At 55.5% G+C, this 24,181-nt stretch overlaps 2 protein-coding genes across 6 annotated transcripts in view; both read left to right on the plus strand.

Annotated features, from left to right (window-relative positions):
- KIAA0232 (KIAA0232 ortholog) overlaps positions 1–8,546 on the plus strand; it is a 98,888-nt gene extending 90,342 nt beyond the window's left edge. The window contains exons 9-11 of one of the 2 annotated variants that reach the window (XR_015250618.1): positions 4,960–5,305; positions 6,093–6,162; positions 8,436–8,546. Coding sequence is in view for 1 of the 2 variants with exons in the window: in XM_086705510.1 (XP_086561636.1) it covers positions 4,960–5,078 (119 nt within the window). In the remaining variant the exon portion in view is untranslated. Of the gene's footprint in view, positions 1–4,959 lie in introns of both variants that reach the window. The other variant, XM_086705510.1, reaches the window with a different exon arrangement.
- A 2,800-nt stretch (positions 8,547–11,346) lies between these two features.
- TBC1D14 (TBC1 domain family member 14) overlaps positions 11,347–24,181 on the plus strand; it is a 110,156-nt gene continuing 97,321 nt past the window's right edge. For 2 of the 4 annotated variants that reach the window (XM_025921755.2, XM_025921756.2), the window contains exon 1: positions 22,613–23,351. In XM_025921755.2, coding sequence (XP_025777540.1) covers positions 22,630–23,351 — 722 coding nt within the window. In that variant the 5' untranslated portion in view covers positions 22,613–22,629. Of the gene's footprint in view, positions 11,475–11,809; positions 11,943–22,612; positions 23,352–24,181 lie in introns of those variants that run through there. The other 2 variants (XM_086705517.1, XM_086705515.1) reach the window with 2 other exon arrangements.

A 24,181-nucleotide genomic window follows, 5' to 3' on the forward strand; every position in this document is an offset into this window, starting at 1 on the left:
CTGCCTTCCTGCCCCTGTGGCCGCCCCTCCTCCACTGCACCAGCCCCTCCTCAGACCCCCAGGCAGAGGGGAGACCCCCCCCCCCCGTGGGAACCTGACCCACCGTGGGCCTGGCCTGGTGGGGGAGCCTGAGGCCGCTGGCCCAGCCAGGGGACGGCTTCTTCCTTTGCTGCCTTCTCCCTTTGCAGAAGAGGAAGGGGCATTGAAGGAGGCCTGGCCCGGGTGCCCTAAATCCCAGGCTCCTCCCCACGGCTCCCTGGGGGTCATCGAGGGCCTCGGGCAAGTCCTGACCCCCTTCCGGGCTTGACTCCAGCTCCTCTCACAGGCCAGGGGCCCCAACTCCTGCTGGTCACAAATGTCAACCGTGTCCACCACGTCCTCCTGCAAACGCACGCTGCCAGCCAGCGATTAAGGGCAGCCTGGTGCCCTGGCTCCCTGCTAGGCCACCTGACGCGCCTCCGCTCTCAGGCCTCGCTCCGGCCCAGTGATCACGGACCGGGGAAATGCTCAGAGACGTGCGGGACCCCCAACTGTCAGTGGCAGACCTGGCCCTTGGCTCCTCGCTGCCCTGCGCTCCTGATCTGGTCGCTAACCCCCACCCCCCACCTGCAAGCCCTCGATACCCCACCCTGGGGAGCCTGCAGGGACCTGACAGCCCCCTCCCGGCCGATCCCCCCTGCCCTTCACTGCATAAGGGCCTGGCCAGGATGCCGGTCTGGTGGTCCTGGGCTCCTCCCCACCACCCCCCTCCAGTGTGCCCAGACGCCCACCCCCCACCTGCACCGCCCCTTCCTGAGCAGGGGGGAGGGGGAAGGAAGTGGAGAGACACTGATCTCTGGGTGACTTCCTCACGCTGAACCTGGGTCACCCCCACTCACATACGCTTCTCCCAAACTTGGTGCCATCACGGGTGACATTGTTACCCGGACAAAGCTGGTGAGCCTTGGGGACCGCGAGTTGGGGTCTTTTGGGGGCCCGGGTGTCTTCATGTTGGCATTAAGCTGCTAATTGGGAAGAAACATTGATCTCTGGCCTTGGTCTCAAATAGGGTTTGGAAACATTCATTCGTTCAACAGATCTGTATGAGGATCCTACTGTGCGCCAGGCCCTAAAGCTGGTGCCGGTAATACGTTTTATTTTTCTAAGTCTGTAAACCTCCTTCAGCCCTGGTTCTTTGGCGATAAAGGTCCTACAGTGTCCTCTCCATCTCTCCTACGTAACCTTCAGAGGGTCTCTCCAGCCCACCCGAGCCACGACCATTCCTAAAGGGGTTTGAGGGCAGGGGTGAGGACCCCTCCAAGTCCCGGGAGCCCTCTACATCAGAAGGCTCTTCCTTATCTTACCCCTGAATTTCCCTGCGTGGCAGCCCGTCTGGGGCCACGGGAAGTCCCGAGGTGAGGCTGGTGGTAAGGCCCAGCTCGGCCCCGACTGGCCGGGTGGCCTCGCCAAGGTCATGTGGCATCTCCGGGCAGGGCACGGGGAGGAGGGAGGCACGACTGCTGATTCTACACACTCGGAGGGAGCGTGGCCCTTCCTCCAGAGTGAGTTACCCGTTTCATCTGGAGAGGCTCTGTCTCCGGCCATCACTGTCCAGATGGGCAGCTGACAGAGTGGTTTCCTTCTTGGCAGCGTCTGGCTTTCCGGCTTTGGCCACCGATCGCGGAAAGCAGGGGAAACCGCTGCTCGGGCACAGCCTCCCCGGGCCTAGGAAACCGGATGGAGTGTGCAGCGAGGAGCCTCCACCCTCCCTTCCCAGGGCCAACCGCCTCCAGCCATTAGTCCTAACTCACGCCATGTGGCCCTTGGCAAGCCATTCACACTCTCCAGCCTCAGTTTCCTCCTCTGTAAAACCAGAAAGGGGAGACCTATGCCAGGTTTAGAGGAAAGCACGTATAGGTGCTGGGAAGGTGCGATTTCCCCTCTAGTGGCCACCAGAGTCAACTGGTCAAACCACACCAGCATCTCTGTGAGTGTATGGGAGTCCGACCGGCAGCGTCCAGGTGGGGATGGCGGGGGTGGGGACGGTGATTCGGGAAGAGACGGAGGTGGGGAGGTGGGAGGGGTCAGTCTGTGAGGGGCCTTGAATGCCTCTTGGGAAGGGTTCATCCTAGAGATCACAGGGAGCATGAAGGGGTGTGAACAGGGGCACCATTTCGTTCTGGGCGGACCAGTGGTCTCCGAGGTTGGATAGGGATTCTTTTATTTTTCAAAAGCATTTTTATTTTTATATGATTTTTAAATTTTATTTAAATCCAAGCTAGTTTAACATACAGCGTAACAGTGGTTTCAGGTGTAAAACTGAGTGATTCATCACTTACATATAAAACCCAGCACTCATCACAGGTGCCCTCCCCCCTTAATGCCCATCACCCGTTTAGCCCATCCCCCCACCTATGGAGAGAGATTTTAGAATCAGCTGACACGAGAGAATCTTCTAGAACTTTTGCAGCTTTTAAAAGAGGCCCGCGGTGGCATTTCCTCCCTTTCCTACAGTCGGGCGAGCTCAGGAGACTCCTGTGAATGGAGCTCTGGGCAGGTGAACCTGTCTGGGCTTAGCCTGGTGCTATTGCTGACCTACGGGGTCTTACACAGGCCGTGTCCCTGTTCTGACCCGACTCCTCGTCTGGAGAAAATCATTCGGCGATCATCCAGCCCGCCTCCAGCATAGCAGTGAGTTTGGCTATTTGGTCCTGGATGGAAAAGCCCTTTGTAAACTGTGTGTGAGGGAGCATTAAAGTCATAACTGCATTACGCTAAAAATAACAGGTCTCCCCATATTCTGCAGCCCTCGTGGTTAGACCGAGATGATGCTAACCCATCAGGTGGTGACACTGACAGCATGGGGACCCGCTAGTCCAAGGTGACATCACTCAAAGTGAGGCGAGCTGCTGACTCCTCATGGGACATATAGGAAGTACACATTTGGGCTCTCGGAGTGACCCCGAGACGGGTCCCTGCTTCTGTCCCCAAATCAGAGCTTCCCAAGGGACCCGTTTCAGAGGACTTGGCCAAATGTCCTCTGGGGGCAAAATCGCCCTCGGCTGAGAACCACTGCTTGAGATGAAAGTCTAAGTTTGTAGGAAATGGTGGGGGGAGAGGAGCTTGCTAAATGCCACCACCAGGCGAATCCACAATGTGGCAAATTCCACAAGATACGCGATCCCGTGTCACCAACAAATATATGGCACAGTAGAAACAAAGGAGGAACTATTTATTTGTCTTTTCAAATTTTTGTTTCAATTCTAGTTAGTTAACATAGAGTGCAATGATTGGTTTCAGGAATAGAATCTAGTGATTCATCACAAGTGCCCTCCTTAATGCCCATCACCCATCCAGCCCATCCCCCACCCACCTCCCTCCATCAGCCCTCAGTTTTGTCTCTATCATTAAGAGTCCCTTATGGGGGCGCCTGGGTGGCGCAGTCGGTTAAGCGTCCGACTTCAGCCAGGTCACGATCTCGCGGTCTGTGAGTTCGAGCCCCGCGTCGGGCTCTGGGCTGATGGCTCAGAGCCTGGAGCCTGTTTCCGATTCTGTGTCTCCCTCTCTCTCTGCCCCTCCCCCGTTCATGCTCTGACTCTCTCTGTCCCAAAAATAAATAAACGTTGGAAAAAAAAAAAAAAAAGAGTCCCTTATGATTTGGGGGCATCTGGGTGTGTCTGTCGGGTAAGCATCCGACTCTTGATTTCGGCTCAGGTCATGATCTCACGGTTCGTGAGTTCAAACCCCACGTCCAACTCTGCACTGACAGCACAGAGCCTGCTTGGGATTCTCTCTCTCTCTGCCCCTCCCTTGCTTGCTTTCTCTCTCTCTCTCAAAATAAATAAAAATAAACTTAAAAAAAAAAGAATAGATTCTTCTGAAAAAAGAGAGACTTCTATAGTTTCCCTCTCTTCTCTTCCCACCCGTCCCCTATGTTCCTCTGTTTTGTTTCTTAAATTCCATGTAGGAAAGTAATCATATGGTATTTGTCTTTCTCTGACTTATTTTGCTTAGTGGAATACACTCTAGAACCATCCATGTCGTGGCGAATGGCAACATTTCATTCTCGATACGACTGGTAGTGCACTTGCTCGTCTTAGGGTAGTTCTATTTTCAACCTGCTGAGGGACCTCCACACTGCTCTCCAGAGTGGCTGGACCAGTTTGCACTCCCACCGATGGCGCAAGAGGGTTCCCCTCTCTCTGCTTCCTCGCCAACATCTGTTGTTGCCTGAGTTGTTCATGTTAGCCATTCTGACAGGTGCGAGGTGGTATCTCATGGTGGTTTTGATTTCTATTTCCCTGATGATAAGTGACGTGGAGCATCTTTTCATGTGTCTGTTGGCCATCTGGATGTCTTCTTTGGAGCAGTGTCTGTTCATGTCTTTTGCCCCTTTCTTCACTGATTATTTTTTTGGGGTGTTGAGTTTTGATAAGTTCTTTATAGTCGGTTAACCCTTTATCCAATATGTCATTTGCAAATATCTTCTTCCCTTCCATCAGCTGCCTTTTAGTGTTGTTGCTTGTTTCTTTCTCTCTGCAGAAGCTTTTTATCTTGATGAGGTCCCAAGAGTTCATTTTTGCTTTTGTTTCAAAGGGGGAACTATTTTTTTTTTTAATTTTTTAATGTTTATTTATTTTTTGACAGAGAGAGACACATGAGCAGGGGAGGGGCAGAGAGAGAGGGAGACACAATCCGAAGCAGGCTCCAGGCTTCCAGCTGTCAGCACAGAGCCCTACTCGGGGCTCAAACTCACAGACGGTGAAATCATGACCTGAGCCGAAGTCGGACGCTTAACCGGCTGAGCCCCCCAGGTGCCCCATCAAAGGGGGAACTATTTAGATTAAAAGGGATGTAGGAGATCTATGTTCCAAGTGCAGTTTGTTGCCTTTGAAACTTGATTTGGCTGCTATAAAAAGACATTTTTAAAGATAATTGGGACGTTGGGATATATTGAGGAATTCTTGTTAATTTTATCAGGTGTGCTGACAATTTTGTGCCCACTTGAGCAGCACATCCACCGACACTGGGCGACACGGAGGAGACCAGCGTGGCCCGACACGGTCCGTATTTCTTCACCAGCCTCCACCATTCTCTGAAACAGGAATCGAAACACAGAAGAAGGCCAAGAAAAAGACTGCTGCCGGGGATGTGCATAGACCAGGCTGTGACCTGAGATACACTTCAAAGTGCAGTAAAAATAGACCCCCGTGTGTGGGGAGGGTCAGGGTTGAGCTGCGGGCCTGGGGCTTCACTGCACCGTGATCTCTCCTTGGTAGAGATTTGACACCTTCCACAATTACACTGGTTCTGAAGATGAAAACAAGTAAGTCAGAAGTGGGGAAAGTGAGGTTTTCGCTCAGCAGTGGAGCCTAACTCTGACGAGTCCAGGTGGGGTCAGAAGGGACCGTTGCCGGGCCACCTGGGTGGCTCAGGCGGTTAAGCGTCCGACTTCGAATGTCCCAGTTGGTGGGTTCGAGCCCCGCGTGGGGCTCTGGGCTGACACAGCTTGGAGCCTGGAGCCTGCAGACCCCTGCCTGCACTGGTGCCCCTCCCCTGGGTTCCTAGAGGCCAACGGACAGCAAGGCTTTCACGCCCTGTCTGCCCCAGGGAGGGGTCAGTGTCCGCGCCCCTACACGGGTGGCCCAAAGCCTTGCTGGGCTTCACTTCCCAGGGCCAGGCTGATGCGGGGCAGACAGAAGAGCCTTCCCACCCTTCAGACCTCGGGGCTCCCGCCAGATGTGTTAAACTCCCCTCCCCTCCCGCATCAGCACACCGGTGTAGTGAGCCGTTAGCCTGGGACGGCGCCCCGGGTCCTGGCTCTGAACCTGGGCCTCTTTTCTCACCATCCGTGTTCTCCCCGCATAAGCCTCTGGAGGGGCTTGTGGGGGCCTCTTGCACTTGTACGTTTTCGGTTCAGACACCTGCTTGGAGCCCTGATGGGGAACTGAGGCAGGCTGGCCGGCCTCTGTGTCCCCCAGAGTGTGGACCCGAGTCCATGCGCCCCGGAACCCACCCCCTCACCTCCTCTGAGTGGTGCTGCGCGTGCCCCCTCCTACGCGCAGACCCCCACCTGCCCCTCCCTGATCCCTCTTGGCCCCCCGTCTCCCCAGGAGCCCTGTCTTCCCAAGTCCTCCCAAGAGCCCACGGATGTGGTGATTGACGGCCATCCCCAGTTTACAGGTGAGCAAGCCAAGACTCAGCGAGGGGTGAGTGTAGTGTGGGTGGGGTCTCACCCCCTGGGGCAGGAGGTTCAGATCCTGCCCGTGTACTTACCTGCTGTGGGGACTTGGGCTGGAAGGTTCCCCTGTCTGAGCCTCAGTTTCTTCTCTGTGACCCAGGCAGGTGCGGGGACGAAGGGAGCAGACACACGTGAGGTGTGGTCTGCCCTCCTCGGTGTGGGTCCCGGCTGCCTCCGAGGGACCGGAGGACTGTGCGGAGACCCTACAAGGCAACGGGGTATCCGGGAGGGCGGCCAGGAGCCCAACACGGGGTGCAGCTGCTGGGGGGCGGCAGCACCCAGGGTAACACTGGGAATCACTCACTGGAGGGCCCGGGACCTAGAGCAAGAAGGGAGTCAGGGCTTCCGGGTAGAGGGCAGAGCCGGGCAACAGCTCGGATGTGAGGACAACCCAGGTAGCCTGGGTTGAGTCTGGAGAGACCTCGGCCCCGGTGACGGAGCCTCACGGGTGGCCACGAGGGGCGGCCCACGGTGGATCATCACGTGTGGGACGGAGCTGTCCCCTCTGCACCCTCCTCGTGCGCTCCCACGTGGGGCCTGACCCCACAGCTTCTAAATCAGGCTCTGCTTTCTGATGGTGGCAGTGGCAGGCGACTGAGTGATGCCTTTAAAAAACGAGGCTATTTGGAAAATTCCACTGTGGTATGCTGGAACGCGGATCTCCACCCCCAGGCACTTTCTGTTTCCTTCATACCCACAGCCTTAAAGGACTCCAGTCCTGGGCACCTCTTAAGATTCAGGAAGCCAGAGGCCACAGGGGGCCCCCGGGGGGCTCCCCCTCGCCCCAGCAAGGCCATGCATTCCATAAGTTGGAAGGTCCACTGGTTTCATCGTAACTCACTTTTTCTCATCTATTATGTGCGGTGCTCTGGGAATGAGCCACCTTTGATGTGGGGCCAGATCCACCTGGGGTCAAGCGTTCCCAGTAAAATGGGGCAACAGTACAGCCTCATAGGGTTGCTAGAATGGTTGGAGACGCTGTTGCAGAGCGTGGACCACGCAGACCACAGGCACGTGGCTCTGTTGCGTTGTCTGGCGGTGCACGGGGTCCCCAGCCTCTCGGAGCACGAGCCCGGGAATGGGGTTTGCCTCGTTTAGCTCAGGGCTTCCGTACGAAGGGGCCCGGGCCGCACAGCCCTCATCCGAAGGTTGACTGTGCTTCTTGAAATCCACCGGTTCCCCATCAGTGAACATCTTAGTACGTCTTCGTTATAAACAGAGCACGTACTTGTCGGGAAATCTAACAGTTTCAAAGTGTGTAGGGACAGAAGATAATCACTTGTGTTCTGATACTCACGTCAGCGTTTCTTCCTGTTAATGCCTGTGGAATATTCCATACTCTTTGATTATACTGTAATGTTGTTTTAAATTTATTTTTGAGAGAGAGAGAGGGGCGTGGGCAGGTGAGGCGGAGAGAGAGGGAGACACAGAATCCAAAGCAGGCTCCAGGCTCTGAGCTGTCAGCACAGAACTTGACACGGGGCTTGAACCCACAGGCCTCGAGATCATGACCCGAGCTGAAGTCAGACGCTTAACTGAGTGAGCCGCCCAGGCCCCTGGGGCAACTTTATCAGGGTAGCTCCTTCCAGGTGTGTTATTAGACCAAAGAGATTCTATGTGATAATTTTTTTTTTTTTTTTTTTTGCTTTTTCCTTTTTGGAGCCGTGCCTTCCCTTGTTCGTGACTGTGTTACTACCAGGAGTTCTGCCTCCCTGCATTCACTGATTTTAATCTACTACTGGTAGGAAACAGGTCGCTGCACCCGTTAAAACTGTGAGTGGGGCACCAGCTCGGTTGGTTAAGCGTCCCAGGCTCGGTTTCGGCTCCGGGCAGCATCTCACGGGGTTCATGAGATCGAGCCCCAAGTCCAGCTCTGTGGCTGGCGGTGCGGAGCCTGCTTGGGATTCTGTTTCCCGCTCTCTGCCCCTCCCCCGCTCTTTCTCGCTCTCTCGAAGAATAAACTTTAAAAAGCCAAAACAAAAAAAACAGTGGGTAGAGTACCGGTTGATGGCGCTGGTGTGAGGGCCCGAGGCCTGCTTCTCGCAGCAAAGCGCGGAGGCTCACGGTGGCTTCTCTGGTTCAGGCACTTTTCAGTCTCTGTCTCTGCTTTTCTTCTCTGGGCCTGAGGTTGTGGGAAGGCCGACCTCCGGCTCTCGGGGCTAGCCCCGTCTCTGCTTTCTGTTGTTGTTGTTTAATCATTTCGCTCGATTTCCAGAAGCAACAAGAGAACCCCAAATTCCAGGCACTGTTTCCAAGAAAATGAGTGCTCCCATGTCCGTGGTGAAGGAGGTTAACGCAACAAGGAATAAAGGCAGAAAGGACATGCTTTCTGGTGGATTTCTGCAAACGCGTGGCCTGGGGGATGCTCCTTTGAAATAAACCAAGCTGTTCAATCCGCCTCCACCTCGTGGGGACAGTCTGGCCCTGGTGGCTCTGAACAGAGGCTGGGGTGGCGGAGGGTGGGCGGGAGGATGGCGAGCGGGCGAGAGCTTCTGCACAGCGGAAAACAAGCTTGGGGCTCCCGGCTGAGCTGCCTCACTGCCCAGCGCCCGTTTCCTTACCTGCAAAAGGCCAGTCACTGAGCCAGCTTGGTAGGCTGTGGGGCTCAACTGTGCTAATGGGGTGAACGGCCAGGAGGGCACAGAGCAGCTGGGATGGCACCGGGTACGGGGCCAGCCACGGGCAACATTTATTCATCCATCAGCAAATATTTATGGAGCTCACATTTGGGGGCTGAGGAAGAGTCTGAGAAAATGTGTGTTTGGGAGACTAGATCCCCCTCTCCTGAGAAGGGATGCAAAGGTGGTTTGGCAGGGCAGGAGACCTCTGGCCGCGTCCTGTGCCCACCTCCTACCCCACTTGCCCTCTGGGCCTCAGTTTCCCCTCTGAGGGATGGCCTTGAGGACCTGTCAGCGTCCTGACGCTGTGCTTATGTCCCTCTAGGGTCTGCATCTGGTCGGTTAACCATGTTCCCTATAAGGAGATGGGGCTGAATTTGGAGGTGACCTGTCTATCCGCCCCTTGAGACTGGGGATCGTGAGGGCAGGAACTGTGGGGGGTCAGTGGCTCTGGTGTGGCCAGAGCCCAGCATGGGGCTGGTATAGGGGTGGTTTCCATGGGTATCAGACACCTGCTCCTGCTTAGGAAGCCTCCCTGCCAGGGAGGCTCAGAGGTCAAGGCTTGAAGATGACCTTCCATGGGGTGGGGTCTCTGAGGACTCCCAGCACCCCTCCCCCCACCTTTGACCAACACACTTTCTGCGCATTATATTACTGGGGAGGTGCCAAGAGCTCCTCAAACATGCCAGAAACTGACAAAGCCAGACAATTTTTTACATTTAGCCGTCACTGCCATTTCTTTTGTCTCTAACCCTCACACAACTTGGGCGGTGAAGGTGCCGTGAGCATTGTAGGTGGGGCAAGCTGGGGAGGGCGGGAAGGCTTCTGGGCACAGCCGGGGAGGGTTCGGCCAGTCCCAGGCCTGGAACTGAGCGGAGGGAGCTGACGGCCACCGCTCGCTCCTCTGCAATGGCTTTGCGGCCCTCAAGGGAACCACTGTAGTGAGCATCATTCTGGGAAATTCCGGGGTCCAGTCTGCACGGGGGAGCCTGGATGGCTTTGCCAAGGCAGTCAGCAGTGAGGCGGCAGAGGTGGGACACCCTACATAATTGTGTCCGTATCACAGATGGGGGCTGGGAGATGCCAGGGTTCCGGGAGGAGTGCAGACGCCCACACAGCTTATCTAGTTCCTTGTACTTTTAATTTTGTTAGACTCCCTGAGGGTGTCAATGACTGGCGCGGGGGGGCCCAGGGAGGGACTCTGGGCTTGGGCAGGGAGCTGGGGGTGGGCAGCAGGATGGGGGAAAGGGTGAGGAAAAGGCAGACAGAGGGCGCCAAAGGCAAGTCTGTGGGTCATACATTTTTTTGGTTCTGGATTCAGAACAATGGTTCCTAGTCATTGTGGGGTTTTAAAACCCTAAGACTCAGAATGAGGGCTGGAAGGGATTTGGGGAGTTGCAAGGAACACTGTAAAAGCAGACGTTAATCCTGTTTATTAAATTGCTAATTAAGTCAGGTCCTGTTAGTGGGGTTTTTTTTGTTGTTGTTTCTTTAATAAGCTGGGGAAGGCATGTTGGGGTTTGAAGGAGACCTGGCATTAATTTTCCTTAATACCACCCAGAAATGTAGGCATTTGTAAAACTTCTGTTATGCACCAAGCACTGTAAGAGGCCCCTCCTGCCATTGTAACTAACAGTTGCTGAGTTTTTAGACCTAGCACGCAGGCAGGAGAAACAAGCTAGGGGTTCCTTGCCCAACACTAATGACCACAGCTCCGGACAAAGTAATCCTCCAATGCAGGCTTCCAGATGCTTTCCGTGAAGGAGAGATTACCCTTCCTGTCCCTGACCCTCTGCCAGTTCAAATCCTCCTTTAGATTTAGCTGATCGCCTGAGGTTTCCGCTCTGGTAATTCTGCCAGTGACAGCCCTCAGGGCTCCTGGGTCCCAGCCACTTAAGTCTGTCTTCTGCTCTCCATGTCCCCAGAATATAACAATTCAACAAATATTTAAGTGCCCCAACTATGTGCCAGGCCCAGGGAATCTAGCAGTACACAGGATAAGCCCGCTTTGGCCCCAGGAGCCTAGATTCTGGAAGGGGGACGAGCTAGGATCAGTTAAGGAGAGCGTTCTCATTCAGGGCTTTGCATGGTCCTGGAAGGCTGTCCGGGCCCAGCATCTGGCTTCTGACCTCTCTCCCTGCCTGTCCTTCCTGGGACCTGCGGCCTGCGACCTCCTCTCCCACTCTGTATGATCACAGACCCTGTCTCTGGAGTTTCTGCAATGCTGATGCCAAATAACGCACATACACGCCAGGCCAGCGGTTCCCAAACTATCTTGCCTCTGGAGACTGATTTAATCGGCCTGGGGCGCGGCACGGGCGTCGGAATTTTCAAAATCCTCAGGCGATACTAAGGTGCAGCCAAGTCTGGGAACAACGTCGCTAAGTACCGTGTCACAGCTCGCCAAAGGAGAACTACCAGAAAAGCCCGTTTAACAGACCGAGAGACTAAGGCCAGGCCAGGATGACCGGGGCCTGGCCTGGATCCGCCCGCCTCGCACACCTGCACCAAGGCCAGGGGAGCCCATCGATGCGCTCCGCCGCTCGGCTCCTCAGGCCTGGTCCCTGCCCGCTCGTGCCCCTTCCCCCTCCCGGCCGCTTCCCACTTCCAAGATGGCCGCGGGTGGAGCCGACCAGGTACGGAGGCCCCTGGCGGGTGTCCACCGGCGCTGCGCGGACACGAAGATCCTCTCGGGCCTCCCCTCGAGGCTCCGCTGGGCCCTCGGGAGAGAAAAGGGTCGGCGACGCCGCTCCGGGGCCCGCAGGGGGCGGGCGAGCGGCCCAGGAGTGGCAGCTGGGCGAGCGTCGAGCTCGAGGAGCGGCGGCGGCGCGGCGGGGGGCGGCAGCCGGGCGGAAGAGCGGCGGCGGCCGGCAGGGGGCGGGGCGAGGGCTCGCGGGGCGGAGCGGATCAGGGGGCGGAGCGGATCAGGGGGCGGGGCGAGGGCGCGCGCCGCTGTTGGCCCCGGGCAGCTCGCGCGCACCTGCCTGCCCGGCCCACAGCCTGCCGCGCGCCCAGCGTCCTCGCCGCACAAGTCGCGGGTCCCGGGGGTCCTGGGCTGCGGGCCCGCGGGCCCCGGAGATGGCGTCGGAGCCGCGCTAACTCCGGTACTGAGGGCCTCCGGCGGGGGCCGCGCCGCGCGGGAGGGTGGGGGACGGGACGCGCGGGGCTGCTGCCACCTGCTGCTGCGTCGGCGGGAGCGGGAGGCGGGCCGGGCCCGGGCGCGCGGGTTCGGGTGCTGCACCGGCGGCCCCCTTGCCGCCTGGCCGCCGCCGCCCCCCGCACCGGGGGAGAGCGTGGGGCCCGGGCGACGTTGCGGGGCCAGGCGGCTCCCGGCTCGTCAGCCTCTCCGAGAGACGCGCGCGCGACACGCTCCTTTTCCGGAACTTGACGAAAAGTTTTGTCCTTCAGACGCGCGGGGCTCCCCGGGCCGGAGGGGAGCTGGCTTGGCGCGCGCATGCTGCCCTGCAGGGACCCCTCCACCTTGCGGGTCCCTGACCGCCGACCTCCAGGACCCTGTGCACCATCGGGGGGCCATCGACCCCCGGGAGACCCCTCCACTTCGGGACCCTCTCCACCTAACCCCGGGTCCCCCTCCACTTCTGGGTCCCCGACCCCTGTGCGCCCTCCACTTCGGGAACCACCGAAACCCGGGGCCCCTCCACCTGGGGGCCACTGGCGTCTGGGAGTCCCCCCCTCCCCCCCGGCTCCTGGGACGGAGCTCCCGACCTCCTTCTTTTTCGGACCTGCTGTCGCTAGACCGCGGAACCCCCTCATCCTCAGACCCCCCCGTACCTGTCCAGGAACTCCTTCGGCCTCAGAGACCCCCTTTCCTGGGCCACAGACTCCCTGTGTGCGGGAGACCCCGAACCCCGGGCCCCTTCCCGGCCGAAGGGGCCGGAGCTGGTGTGGAGCTGGCGTTCGGGGCGCTCCGCAGGCGGCCCTCTCTGGGTGGGGAGCTGCGGTAAAGAAGCAGGGGTGAGGCCTTGAGGAGTTAGCTTCCGCAGGAAGCGGGAGGACTGGCCCCCCGCAGACCCCAGGCCCCAGACCCCAGGCTGGGCGGTGCGCATTTTAGTGGCCAGAGCCTTACCTGGCCAGAACCATCCCCCGCCCCCGCTTTTCGTCTTAAAATTGCACAGCACCATTTTCTCCAGGACGGAATTGAAAGCTTTGCTTCGGAAAGTTCTCTGTGCAGGAGGCTCCTGCGCATCGACTTCACTTTATTTACTGAGGCTAGTTGAGGCTGGCGTGTTGGGACCCTACCAGCAGGATGTTGGCACCTCGTTGTCTTGGCTTCCTTTATAGAAGGGTCGCATCGGCACACTGTTAAGTGCTTTGCTACTCCTTGCAAAGGGCTGGTCCTTAGAGGAGTTCTGGAACGCTGCCCCTTGCCCAGTTTATCTGGCCAGTACCAACCCATGTCTCAGGTTTGCATATGACTTCTTCCCGACTTCTTAACCACCTGCCCGCCCCTCCCCCCCAGGCTTAGTTGTGTGTGTGTATATATATATATTAATGCTTATTTATTTTTGACAGAGAGAGAGGGAGAGACAGAGCATGAGGGGGGAGAGGCAGAGAGAGAGGGAGACAGAATCCGAAGCAGGCTCCAGGCTCCGAGCTGTCAGCACAGAGCCCGACGCGGGGCTCCAACTCACAGACTGTGAGATCATGACCTGAGCCAAAGTTGGACACTCAACCACTGAGCCCCCCAGGCGCCCCCATTTGTATATATTTGACCCCTTTGGATCGTGGGCTCCAGCTGATCCCCAACCCTAATGAGCACCTGGCATGTACTTGGGGCTCAGGGTTATCAAGTGACTACATCCTTTGGGAGACATTAAAGAAGTGAAGTAAGTGGTCGAGTCACCCAGCTGGCGGGCCGGGTCACTGGGCCTTGGTGTCCTCCACGGTCCCAGCAGGTTCCTGCTGAGCACTTTGCTTCGTGCTTGTGAAACTGAGTTTTCAAAATCTGCCTCCAGCCCACCCTCTCACATTTAGCCTCAGTGCTGCCCCACCTGGCTTCTGTTGACCCTGCCATTCCTCTCCACCCCTCCGCCCCTCCACCCCACTGCCCTCTCCCCTCTGTCCAGTGTGTGAAGGCCTGTCTTCCGTGCCTGTGCGTCCCCTCGCTTGTGTTCTGTTGAAGTTCTTGCTGACACTGAGGACCTGCTTATCAGGGCAGCTTGTTTCAGAATATGTCTCCCCTGTTGGTCAAAGCTCCTGATCATCGTGTCCCCAGCCTCAACACAGGGGACACCTGCCCAGCATATTGTGGGTGCTCACAGAGCTTTGAGACCTTGGAGAAGATGTGCCATCAAAATAGGTATTTACATGTAACATGAAAAGAAGATTTTAGGAAAATGAGAGTGTGTTATCTGTTAATGTTTCAGGGCGGTTATGAAGTTTCTAGGGCCTGAATTGTTAAGAATTCTCGATTGCCAAGCCAGAAGATAAGCTGGGCTAATCACCTCATTTTACAAATGGGAAGTGGAGGCCCAGAGCTTAGTGCCACAGAGCAGGTGTGAGATATTAGTGACAGGAAGGAACTATACAGTGAGGCTTGGAGACACAAAGTGGCCGAGTCTGGGCTTTATGCAAATAAGTTACTTAAATAGCAGGCCTAAGCCGACTGGCCCTGTCTAGTACCCAGGAAGAAGTAACACCATCCAACATCTGAGGTTCAGCCCATGCCAGGCTTGATTCTAAAGGCTTTATGTAGATTTCTTGCCCAGTCTGGCCCATTGCCTAAGGAGATACGGTCTATTATCGTTCCCATTGTACTACTGGAAATTGGGGTGCAGGGAAGTTAAACTATTCCAAGGTCACACAACTTGTAAGCAGGGGAGCCAGGATTTGAACCTGCGCAGTCTGCCTCCAGAACCTGCATTATTTTGCCCTCTTGTGCATTTCATTTTTTTTTTAACATTTATTTATTTAAAAAAAAAAATTTTTTTTAACGTTTATTTATTTTTGAGACAGGGAGAGACAGAGCATGAACTGGGGAGGGTCAGAGAGAGGGAGACACAGAATCTGAAACAGGCTCCAGGCTGTGAGCTGTCAGCACAGAGCCCGATGCGGGGCTTGAACTCACGAACCGCGAGATCACGACCTGAGCCGAAGTCGTGACCGACTTAACCGACTGAGCCACCCAGGCGCCCCAATATTTATTTATTTTTGAGACAGAGAGAGACAGAGCATGAACGGGGGAGGGTCAAAGAGAGAGAGGGAGACACAGAATCTGAAACAGGCTCCAGGCTCTGAGCTGTCAGCACAGAGCCCGATGTGGGGCTTGAACTCACGAACTGCGAGATCACGACCTGAGCCGAAGTCGGACGCTTAACTGACTGAGCCACCCAGGTGCCCCTCATTTTAAAAAAAAAAAAAACCTTTTTCTTGCAGTCTAACCTACAGAGAAGTGTAAAAATTGTTTAACATGTAGCGTATCGATTGTCACAACGTTTAGGGTCTGAATCTTTAAACGTTCCAGCAAGTCCTGTGTGGGCTTTGATGTCAGACCTGGTTTGAATCCGGTTCCTGTTGCTGTGTAACCTGACACGATGTACTCACCCTTTCTGAATCTCATAGTTTCTTCAGTGTGCTTGGCAGGCTTGCGATGATTAGAGCGTGTGATAGCACCTAGCGTGTTTGGAGCATGGTAAGTGTTCAATGAATGGGTTCTCTTACCAGCGATCGAGATTATAAGTTGCACTGGTTTGGTTAAGTGGTCTGAGTATCTTCCTAATCTGTCAGTTGCCCGTCAGTCACTTTATAGGTACTTACGATGAGTCACTTTGGTAAATCACTCTGTGTAACTGAAATACTTTAGGGAAGGGGGGCACCCCGGCCCCCACTGCCCGTGCAGTGAAAGTCCTTAATTTACAATGTCCCACCTATGCCTTTTTAATATAACTACTTTTGGGCAGTGAAAGTTAAATGTCTTTTCCTTAGGGTTGTGAAGGAGCCTTTGGGGACCCTCAACAGTTTACCCCCAGTTTCTACCTGGTTTGCTGATGGGCCAAAACTTACTTAAACAAGGGTGTCAAGTTCCAGGCACCTGCCAGTGGCCATTCACCTTCCAGAGGAATATACTGAGCTCTCAGGAAAGTCTGTCTTAGGGTTATTTTTATCCTGAAGAATAACCCACGTAAAAACCAACTTACTTTTGTAGTTGACTTTCCCATTCTGCATAGTGCAAATTAACCCACCATCGTAGGCTGCTTGCGCGGCAGCAGGAAGAGGAAGGCTTAGAGTCGTATCCAGGTCGGCCCTCGCACAGCTACTTCGTGACACGCGCCCTTTGTGCCTTGTCTCCTTGTGTGTGAGCTGGCGGTGAGGGTACCTTGAACTCTCGGGGTTGCTGAGGAGGTTACAAAGATTGCGGGTGTGAACTCTGAACACTGCGCCTAACATCTAAAGCACACTTGGTGAGCAGAGGCGGCTCATGTTAATTGTTAATGCCAAGGAACGCGAGTTCCAGAACATCCTGTGCCTTTCTTTCCAGGGTCCTTTCTGTGTAAGCCATGACATTAAAGAGAGAAAGGGACTCACAGTGGTTGGTGTTTGTGGAGCCCTGTACAAAGCAGGCTCATTTACATGGGAGATACCACCTAGATCAGGGGGTTCTCCTTGGTGTCGGAACCTCCTTTCAGGGGTGCCTGGCTGGCTCAGTCGGAGGAGCGTGACTCTTAATCTCAGGGTCGAGAGTTTGAACCCCACGTTGGGTGTAGAGATTACTTAAAAAAAAAAAAAAGGGGACCTCACTTCAGAGGCTTAACTAGCCTGTTTCTCCTGACTGGTCTTGTCCTCCAGGGTCAAGGTGAAAGCTTGGCGGGTGTGTGTGTGTGTGCACCAGTCCTGCCAGGAGGCTAGCGGTCTCACCAGACTTCTCCCCAGGAAGCATGAAGGACCTGGAGGGGACTTGTACAGAATGACGTGGGTGTTGGAAAGAGAAGACTCAGGTAGGGCCTCGCCTACCCAGCCGCGGCTCAAGCCTGGCTTCGTTCCCATCTGGGAAACGGCGGAAGGCAGTCTGCTCTTTCACGGGAGGGATGAGGATTTGGGGAGGTTCCTGACGTCTGCGTTAGAGCTGTGTAAGTAGCAAAGGAGACCGAGGGGCCTGGGAGTCACAGATTTGGGTTCAGGCCCCAGCTGCTGCCACATAAAAGTGGAGCTCTTGGGTGAGCCACGGGCCTCAGTTTCCTCCTCTGTACAAGGGGGGGTAATACGTAGCACGTAGGGCTATGAGGGCTATGAAAACAGAATGGTGATGTTAGGAGCTTAGAACAGAACCTGGTACTCATTAAGTTGTAGTTTTAGTGATGCTCTGGGGGTGTTGGGTGCTGTAGACCTGGTCCTGCCCTCTTGAAACTTTGACCCTGTGACAGGTGTATTCCCAGGCCATGGTTGACGGAAAGGAGCCAGAACCTGTCTCCTCTCAAGATTAAGGGTATGGAGGGGCCCCTTGGCGGCTCGGTCGGTTGGGCATCTGACTCTTGACTTCGGCTCAGGTCATGACCCAGGGTCGGGGGATTGAGTCGCCCCCCACTCCAGCCCCCACCCAACTGAGTGAGGAGGCTGCTTGGGATTCTCCCTCTGCCCCGTCCCCCACTCGTGCTCTATGGAAAAAAAAAAAGATTTAAGGATATGGAACTCGGTGGAGCAGGGCTGATGGGACGTCTGGCAGCAAGGGCAGGTGTGCCCTCCTTGGAGGGTCAGGGAGAGCAGAAGTGTCCCGGGTGCTGACGGGGTGTGAGAAAGCAGCATCCAGGGAGGAGCTGGGACAGGGAGGGCGGCGGCGAGCAAAGGCCTGTGGACAGGAGGGAACCTCTGAGTGGGTGGGCAGTATTATTTCTGCCCCAGGCCACCGACGAGTGGAGGTGTTTCTGCCGGGGACGTAATTGAGTCATTTGGGTTTGGCCTTGTAAACTGCTTATTGACGAAGACTTGGTCAAGACTTTGTGCCTCTGCTTTTTTTTTTTTTTTTTTTTTTTTTTTAACATTTATTTATTTTTGAGAGAGAGAGAGAGAGACAGAGAGTGAGTGGCAGGGGAGCAGAGAGAGTGGGAGACACAGAATCCAAAGGAGGCTCCAGGCTCCGAGCTGTCAGCACAGACCCTGACGGGGAGGCTTGAACCCACGAACTGTGAGATCATGACCTGAGCCGAAGTCGGACGCTCAACTGACTGAACCACCCGGGTGCCCCACCACCGCTTTTTAAAGAGAAGAAAATTAGGGGAGCTTGCCTGGCTCAGTCAGTAGAGAGAGTAACGTTGGATCTCAGGGTCGTGAGTTCAATAACCACTTTGGGCACGGAGCCTACTTTAAAAAATATATATATATACAGTAAAGAGAAGAAAATTAAACTTCTGTTCAAGATGGAATTGTGTTCCAGAACCTCATTCAGAGTCACTGCCATCTGCTTCCTGACTTGTGTTGCAGACCTACCCCCGTGGGGAGAAGGGCATTCGAATGTCTCGGGCCCCTTCCCTCTTTGCTCGCTACAGAACTCAGTTTTGTGACTGGTAAATAAAATGCGGGTGGTCTTGTTGCCTGGGATAAAAGCCTTCCTCATGTCTGCACTTGACGTTTTGTGTGTCTGGGAGGTGATGATGGCTCGTCATCATTAACCTTGTATCGCGTGCCTGTGGCTGGCCGCCTGGGCCCGGAAGAAGTGGGGAGGGAGCCTGCTGCCACGGCCACTGCTGCGGGCGAGGGGTTTTGTCTGAGGCTCTGGGAAGCAAGTGCAGAGGGAGGAAGTCTCTTACTTTCCGAACCATCATGTGCCCGCTGGTGCTCACCGGGTGGCGCGGTAGCCCGTCGTCACTCCTCGTCACTCGCTTGCTGTGTCTCTTGTCCGCACACGATGCCTGGACTTGACGGCGGGGATTTTCTTCCTCATCTTGTGACCTCCGCTGCTCACCACGTTCTTGAAGCGTAGCCCAGCTCTCAGCAGAGGTTTCTTGGATGGACTGTCCCTGAAACCTGCCCTCTTAGGACATCGTCGTTAATAATGATTAACTCCGCAAATGGATTTTTGAATCCTCAGTCCCTGCCAGGCAGTGGCATCTGGAACCCGTTAGCTTAGCGCTGTACCTGCCCGAAGCCTAGAAACCAGCAGAGAGACATGGGGACAGCTGTAAATACAGTTGTGTGAGGGGTGTGGCCAAAAAGAGCCTAAGAGGAAGGGGGATCCGCAGCTTCCCGGGGGGAGTAGGGGAAGGCTTCTCAGAGGAGGTGGTCTCGCAGGTGGGCTGGGTCTCCTTGCGGCATACGTACCAGATCCCCAGGGGCGCCCGTGGCCAAGCTGGGGAGAGCCTCCGGGCAGTGGGGCCGCGCGGCTGGGTTTTGAGAGGCGCGAGGGTGATGGCCCGAGGCTGCTGAGGCTGGCAAGGATGGGCTGGGGGGGGGGACCCCCGTGCCGGCTGGGGGAATTCAGGCAGATCCTGTCTTTAGAGAACGTGTGACTTGGAGGCCGGCATCTGCAGCTGGCCTCCTGGCGGGCTTCCAGAGTCCACCCTGCAGCGTCTCTGAGAAGCGGGCGCTTTGTGTGCGCAGCCTCGGAAGGCAGGTGCTCTGGACCGCGGCTTCTGGCTTCATTGTACTGGTGGCCCCAGGCGGAAGGGCTTGAGGACAGGTGGCCTTGGCCCTTGCGGGGTTTGGTTTAAGAGTGTGTTGCAAATGGAAGTACGTTCTTGCTTTTCCGTTTATTTCCCTGAAGGCTGCCGCCTTGTTTGTGAGGCTTAAGGAACTTAAGTTGGACTTGGAAGCAGTGGAGCCTTCAAAGGTCATTCGTTTTCTCCTCAGAAGAGGCCCTCGTCCCGCTGTCCTGGCCCCCAGGGCTCTGCCAGACCTGCGTCGTTCACCTTCTGCATGCTTTCACCTGGGCGATTCGGAGCAGGGGTCCTAGTGTTCACTGAGCACGCTTGTTTTGTGTTCCTGTTTTAGTGTCAAAAGCTCAGTCTGAACACAGTTTTTGCAGGTACTCAGCTCTTTATGTGGCTGAAGGAGAGGAAATTCGCATTTACTGGGCACCTGCTGTGGTCAGACGTGGGGCGTGCCCACGTGCCCATAAACGAAATGCCTCATTTCATTTATCCTCAGAGCAGCCGTGAGTTTCGTGCTGTTGCCCCATTTAACTGCCGGGCACCAGGAAGGTTCAGCTTCTCCCCGTGGTAAGTGGCAGGGCCAGAATTTCATTTCAGCTGGCCAGGTCACCAGGCTTTCGGCTCCGCTCATGGTGAAGATTTCCTCTTGTGTTGCTGGCTTTTTGCCAGCCTGACCTGTCAGAGTGTTGATGGTGTTTTGATAATTCTAGGAACTTTTGACATTGCCAGACGTTAGCTCTTAACTACGTGCTAAAAATGTTTCTTACCGTATTTTCCTTTTGATTAAAAAAAGAAAAGCGTACAATTCTCCAGTCCGGGTACCTGTGAATCTCTCTGTGTCTCGCTGTTGTGAATCCTGTTGCTACAGAGAGGGGTTGAGTTCGGGCACTTTCCTAGAGCAGGGTCTCAGGGTCTCAGAGTTTGCCGTGGCTTTGCCTGGAGGAGCTCGGGACTGGGGACGCAGAGTGGAGGCTCCAGCCCAGGAAACCGAGGGCGGCGGGCACCGTGAGACACCGAAACTGTGTTCGCGTGTGCCGAGGTGATGCCAGATTCTTTCGGAGAATAAACCGAGTTTTTGCGCTGCAGGTTAGAGAAGCACTTCAGGTGACACGTTCATAGTTTTATATTTGCATTAGAGTCTAATTTGGTATTTTTGTTTTGGTGCAGTGCGGTGCGGTTCTGCCTTCTAAGAAAAATTGATAATTGATCAGTACAACATCATGATTAAATAATCCTTACTCACTCGGTCATATTTCAAGTTTTTATACATAGTTCAGTCTATTTTTGAATTCTGCATTTTGATTCATTCCTTCACGTTTCTATTTTGGCTTCAGTGCTGCACGGTCTGGCTGGTTCCTTCGATTTCTGGGAGGGAGGGAGGGAGGGAGGGAGGGAGATCACCCCCGCCCTCTGGTTCGCTACTAGTGAATTTGCTTTTGCTGTGTTGACGTGGTGAAGGGGCCAGGCTTCCTGAAGGGGTTCAGGAAGGCCCAGTGACCCCCAAAAGGGGGTGGTTACCATTGTTGCCGCCATGCTTCAGAACCTTCCACCGCTGCCTCTTTGATGACGGCCGTTGCCAAGAGAGTGCCTTTGGAATGCTTTTCTCCTGCTACTTTTCTTAATTCTGCCCAGGCAGTCCAGCGCAGCTGGGGTTAGAGCCCAGGAAGAGTCCCATTGGGACCCAAGAAAGTACCATTCTTTATCTTGTCTTATGCCACGGATCAGATTTCAGTAACCCCATCAAGGTTCTTTAGTTTTGACATTTTATTTATTTTATTTTTAAAATTTATTTTTGAGAGAGAGGGAGAGAGAGCGTGAGTAGGAGAAGGGCAGAGAGAGGGAGACAGAAGGTCCGAAGCGAGCTCTATGTTGACAGCACTGAGCCCAATGAGGGGCTCCAACTCAACACACCGTGAGATCATGACCTGAACCGAAGTCAGATGCGTACCCGACTGAGCCACCCAGGCGCCCCAGTTAGTTGTGACATTCTAAAGGTCAGTAGAAGGTCGCATCACCTCCACCTGGGTTCTCAGTCTCCCAGCGGCTGTGCTGTCCAGGCCTGTGCACCTGCCACCCCGTCATTCCCACCCCAGCCTTAGGCCAGAGCGCTGTAGGCAGGGGTGTGTGTCACCAACAGCTTTGACTCTTGTCACTCAAATCTCTATTGTGGGTCCGTGGTCTGTTTTTCCTGTATTGATTATGTGTCTTCCCCGAAGCAGCCTCCTACCTGGGTTTTGACAACCCCACACTAGGCTTTTCATCCACTAGGTTTGGCCCGTTTTGGGGTCAGTCCAGGCTCTGCCACCAAGTAACACTATGATCTCGAACCCGTTTATTATCCTTGGAGCCTTGGTTTCCTCCATGGTCATGGGGGTGATATGCCCTGCCTTGCAGATGCAAGTAAGGCGACCGCAGCATCATGGGGGCCGCAGCCGACTTGGGTGTGCTTGGGGTCATCTTACCATACACGGCATACCTGCTTTATCTTGGTTCCTGTCTTGATGGCAACATCTTGATTTTTATGCTCAGAATAAGTAGAACTTGACTTATATATGGGTTACGAATTCATGTACTTTTTTTTGAATGTTTGAGAGAGAGGGAGAGAGAGAGCACGGAGGGGCGGGGAGAGAGAGAAGCCCAAGCATACTCTGTCCTCCCAGCGCAGAGCTCGACATAGGGCATGCTCACAAACCAGGAGATCGTGACCTGAGCCGAAACCGAGAGTCAGATGCTCAACCGACTGAGCCACCCAGGTGCCCCATGAATTCACGTATTTTTGATGGAGGTATTCTGTTTATCGTTAAACAAAACGAAACGTGAAAAACAACTCTCTCTCCCTGCCTGGCCTGGTCCTCATGCCCCCAGTATTGTCCTGGGGGTCAGACATGTGACTGGTGTGGTGCTGGTGATGATGAGGAAGGGGATGGTTTAAGTATTTTTACCTTAGACGTATGTAGCCTTTAGGTTATTGCCCTATCATTTTATATCGTGGTAATATATGCTAAAACTCTAGCTTCTGGTCCCAAATGAAAACTCGAGTACGTGGGACTTTTTCAAGGATTCCTCTGTAAAAAGGGCATCAGAACATTCGAGCTGTGCACTAGCAGAGTGGTGTCTTAGGCTTTTGTAGCCACGATCTTACTTTCCATTTTTGTATTTTTTTTTTTTCCTAGTTTCTCCTTGGACCAAGATGACTGATGGAAACCTCTCCACCTCTACAAATGGCATAGCCTTGATGGGCATTCTGGACGGTCGGCCAGGAAATCATATTCAGAATCTACAACACTTGAATCTCAAGGCACCCAGATCCCTCTCGTTGCCAGAGTACGGGCCCAAGCTGAAGCTTGGGCCTTTAGAAGATCAGCACAGCCTTAAGTCCGTGGACTCGGGCATTCCCACCCTAGAGATCAGTAACCCGGAACCTGTCCCCTGCAGCGTGGCCCACGTGAAGAGGAAGCCATCTGAGTCGGGGACCGTCCCGGAGCGAGCCTGCCAGAGCGCGTGCCCGCTGCCGTCGTACACGCCACCGGCTCCCGGCAGTGCCGAGTGGGAGCGGGGCGTGCGGAAGTCGTCCACGTTCCCCCGGACGGGCTATGACGCGGCCGAGCTCTACAGCCCCGCCTCCAGGGCCCTGAACCGCAGCGACGATGTCTCCGTTTGCAGCGTGTCCAGCCTCGGCACGGAGCTGTCAGCCACGCTTTCTGTCAGCAATGAGGACATCTTGGACCTTGTGGTCACGAGCAGCTCCAGTGCCATCGTGACCCTGGAGAATGATGACGACCCTCGGTTCACTGACGTCACCTTGAGCTCCGCCAAGGAAACCCGGGAGCTGTGCCGGCAGGACTGTGTCGATGGAACGGAGGATGGGAGTAAATCGAAAATACTGGGACCATTTAGTAACTTCTTTACCAGGTAACACCATCTTTGTCTCTGCAGGGGTTAGGTGACCGGGCCAGCCGCATGCCCTCATCGAAAACGGGGGTTTCCTGCCTTGCTGAGCAGGCCCCTGTGTCATGCAGGCAATCGCGTCTTTTCCCGGTGGCCCAGGGTCCTGTGGAGCTGTGTTGGTGATTCTGCTGTCTGAGTCCTCACCGCGGTCACTTCTGTGTCCCTCCCTGGCGCACTCGCACAGTTTGTTGTCCCTTCCCGGCCTCTGACCTGCTGCTGTGCCTGAGGGTGATCCACAAGGGGCCGGTGCCACCAAATCAACCTTGTCCCCTGAAGGGCCTTTTATGCTAATAACTTGAGCCTCTTGGGCCAAGCACAGCGTGCCAACCTGGGTGGTCTCGGCGTTAATAACCCGCGTTTCCACCTCCGGCCCCCGTGCCCTGCATGGCTGTGCCGTGGCGTCCGTGCTGTGGCCCAGGCCCTGCTGCCGGGGTGTGTGCTCGCACGGCCCCACAGCCGCCGCTCTCCCGCTTGCGTGAGGACCAGGCCACGCAGGCGCCAAGCCGGGGCCGCAGGGGGCCTGGGGGCACGGCTCGCAGAGGACCTGCCTCTAACCTGTGCTCTCGTGGTTTTGTTCAGCAGGCGTGTATGTCCCCCGCTCTCACGGGCCAGGGGCGGTGGGCGGGGACACGTAGTCTGTCACACAGCCTCTGTGAACCCCCACGCCGTGCAGCGCCGTGAGGAAGGGCACGGGGGCTGTGCGAGAGGGGGTGCGGGGGAGTGGCCACCTCCCCAGCTGCTCGTCGTGTGGGCTCCGAGCCTGTTTCCGTGGTCCGCCGCAGCTCCCCCCGAGT

This window comes from Puma concolor, chromosome B1 (genome assembly GCF_028749965.1).
Source record: "Puma concolor isolate L17-30 chromosome B1, mPumCon1.1.hap2, whole genome shotgun sequence".
In the NCBI taxonomy this organism is placed as follows: Eukaryota; Metazoa; Chordata; class Mammalia; order Carnivora; family Felidae; genus Puma; species Puma concolor.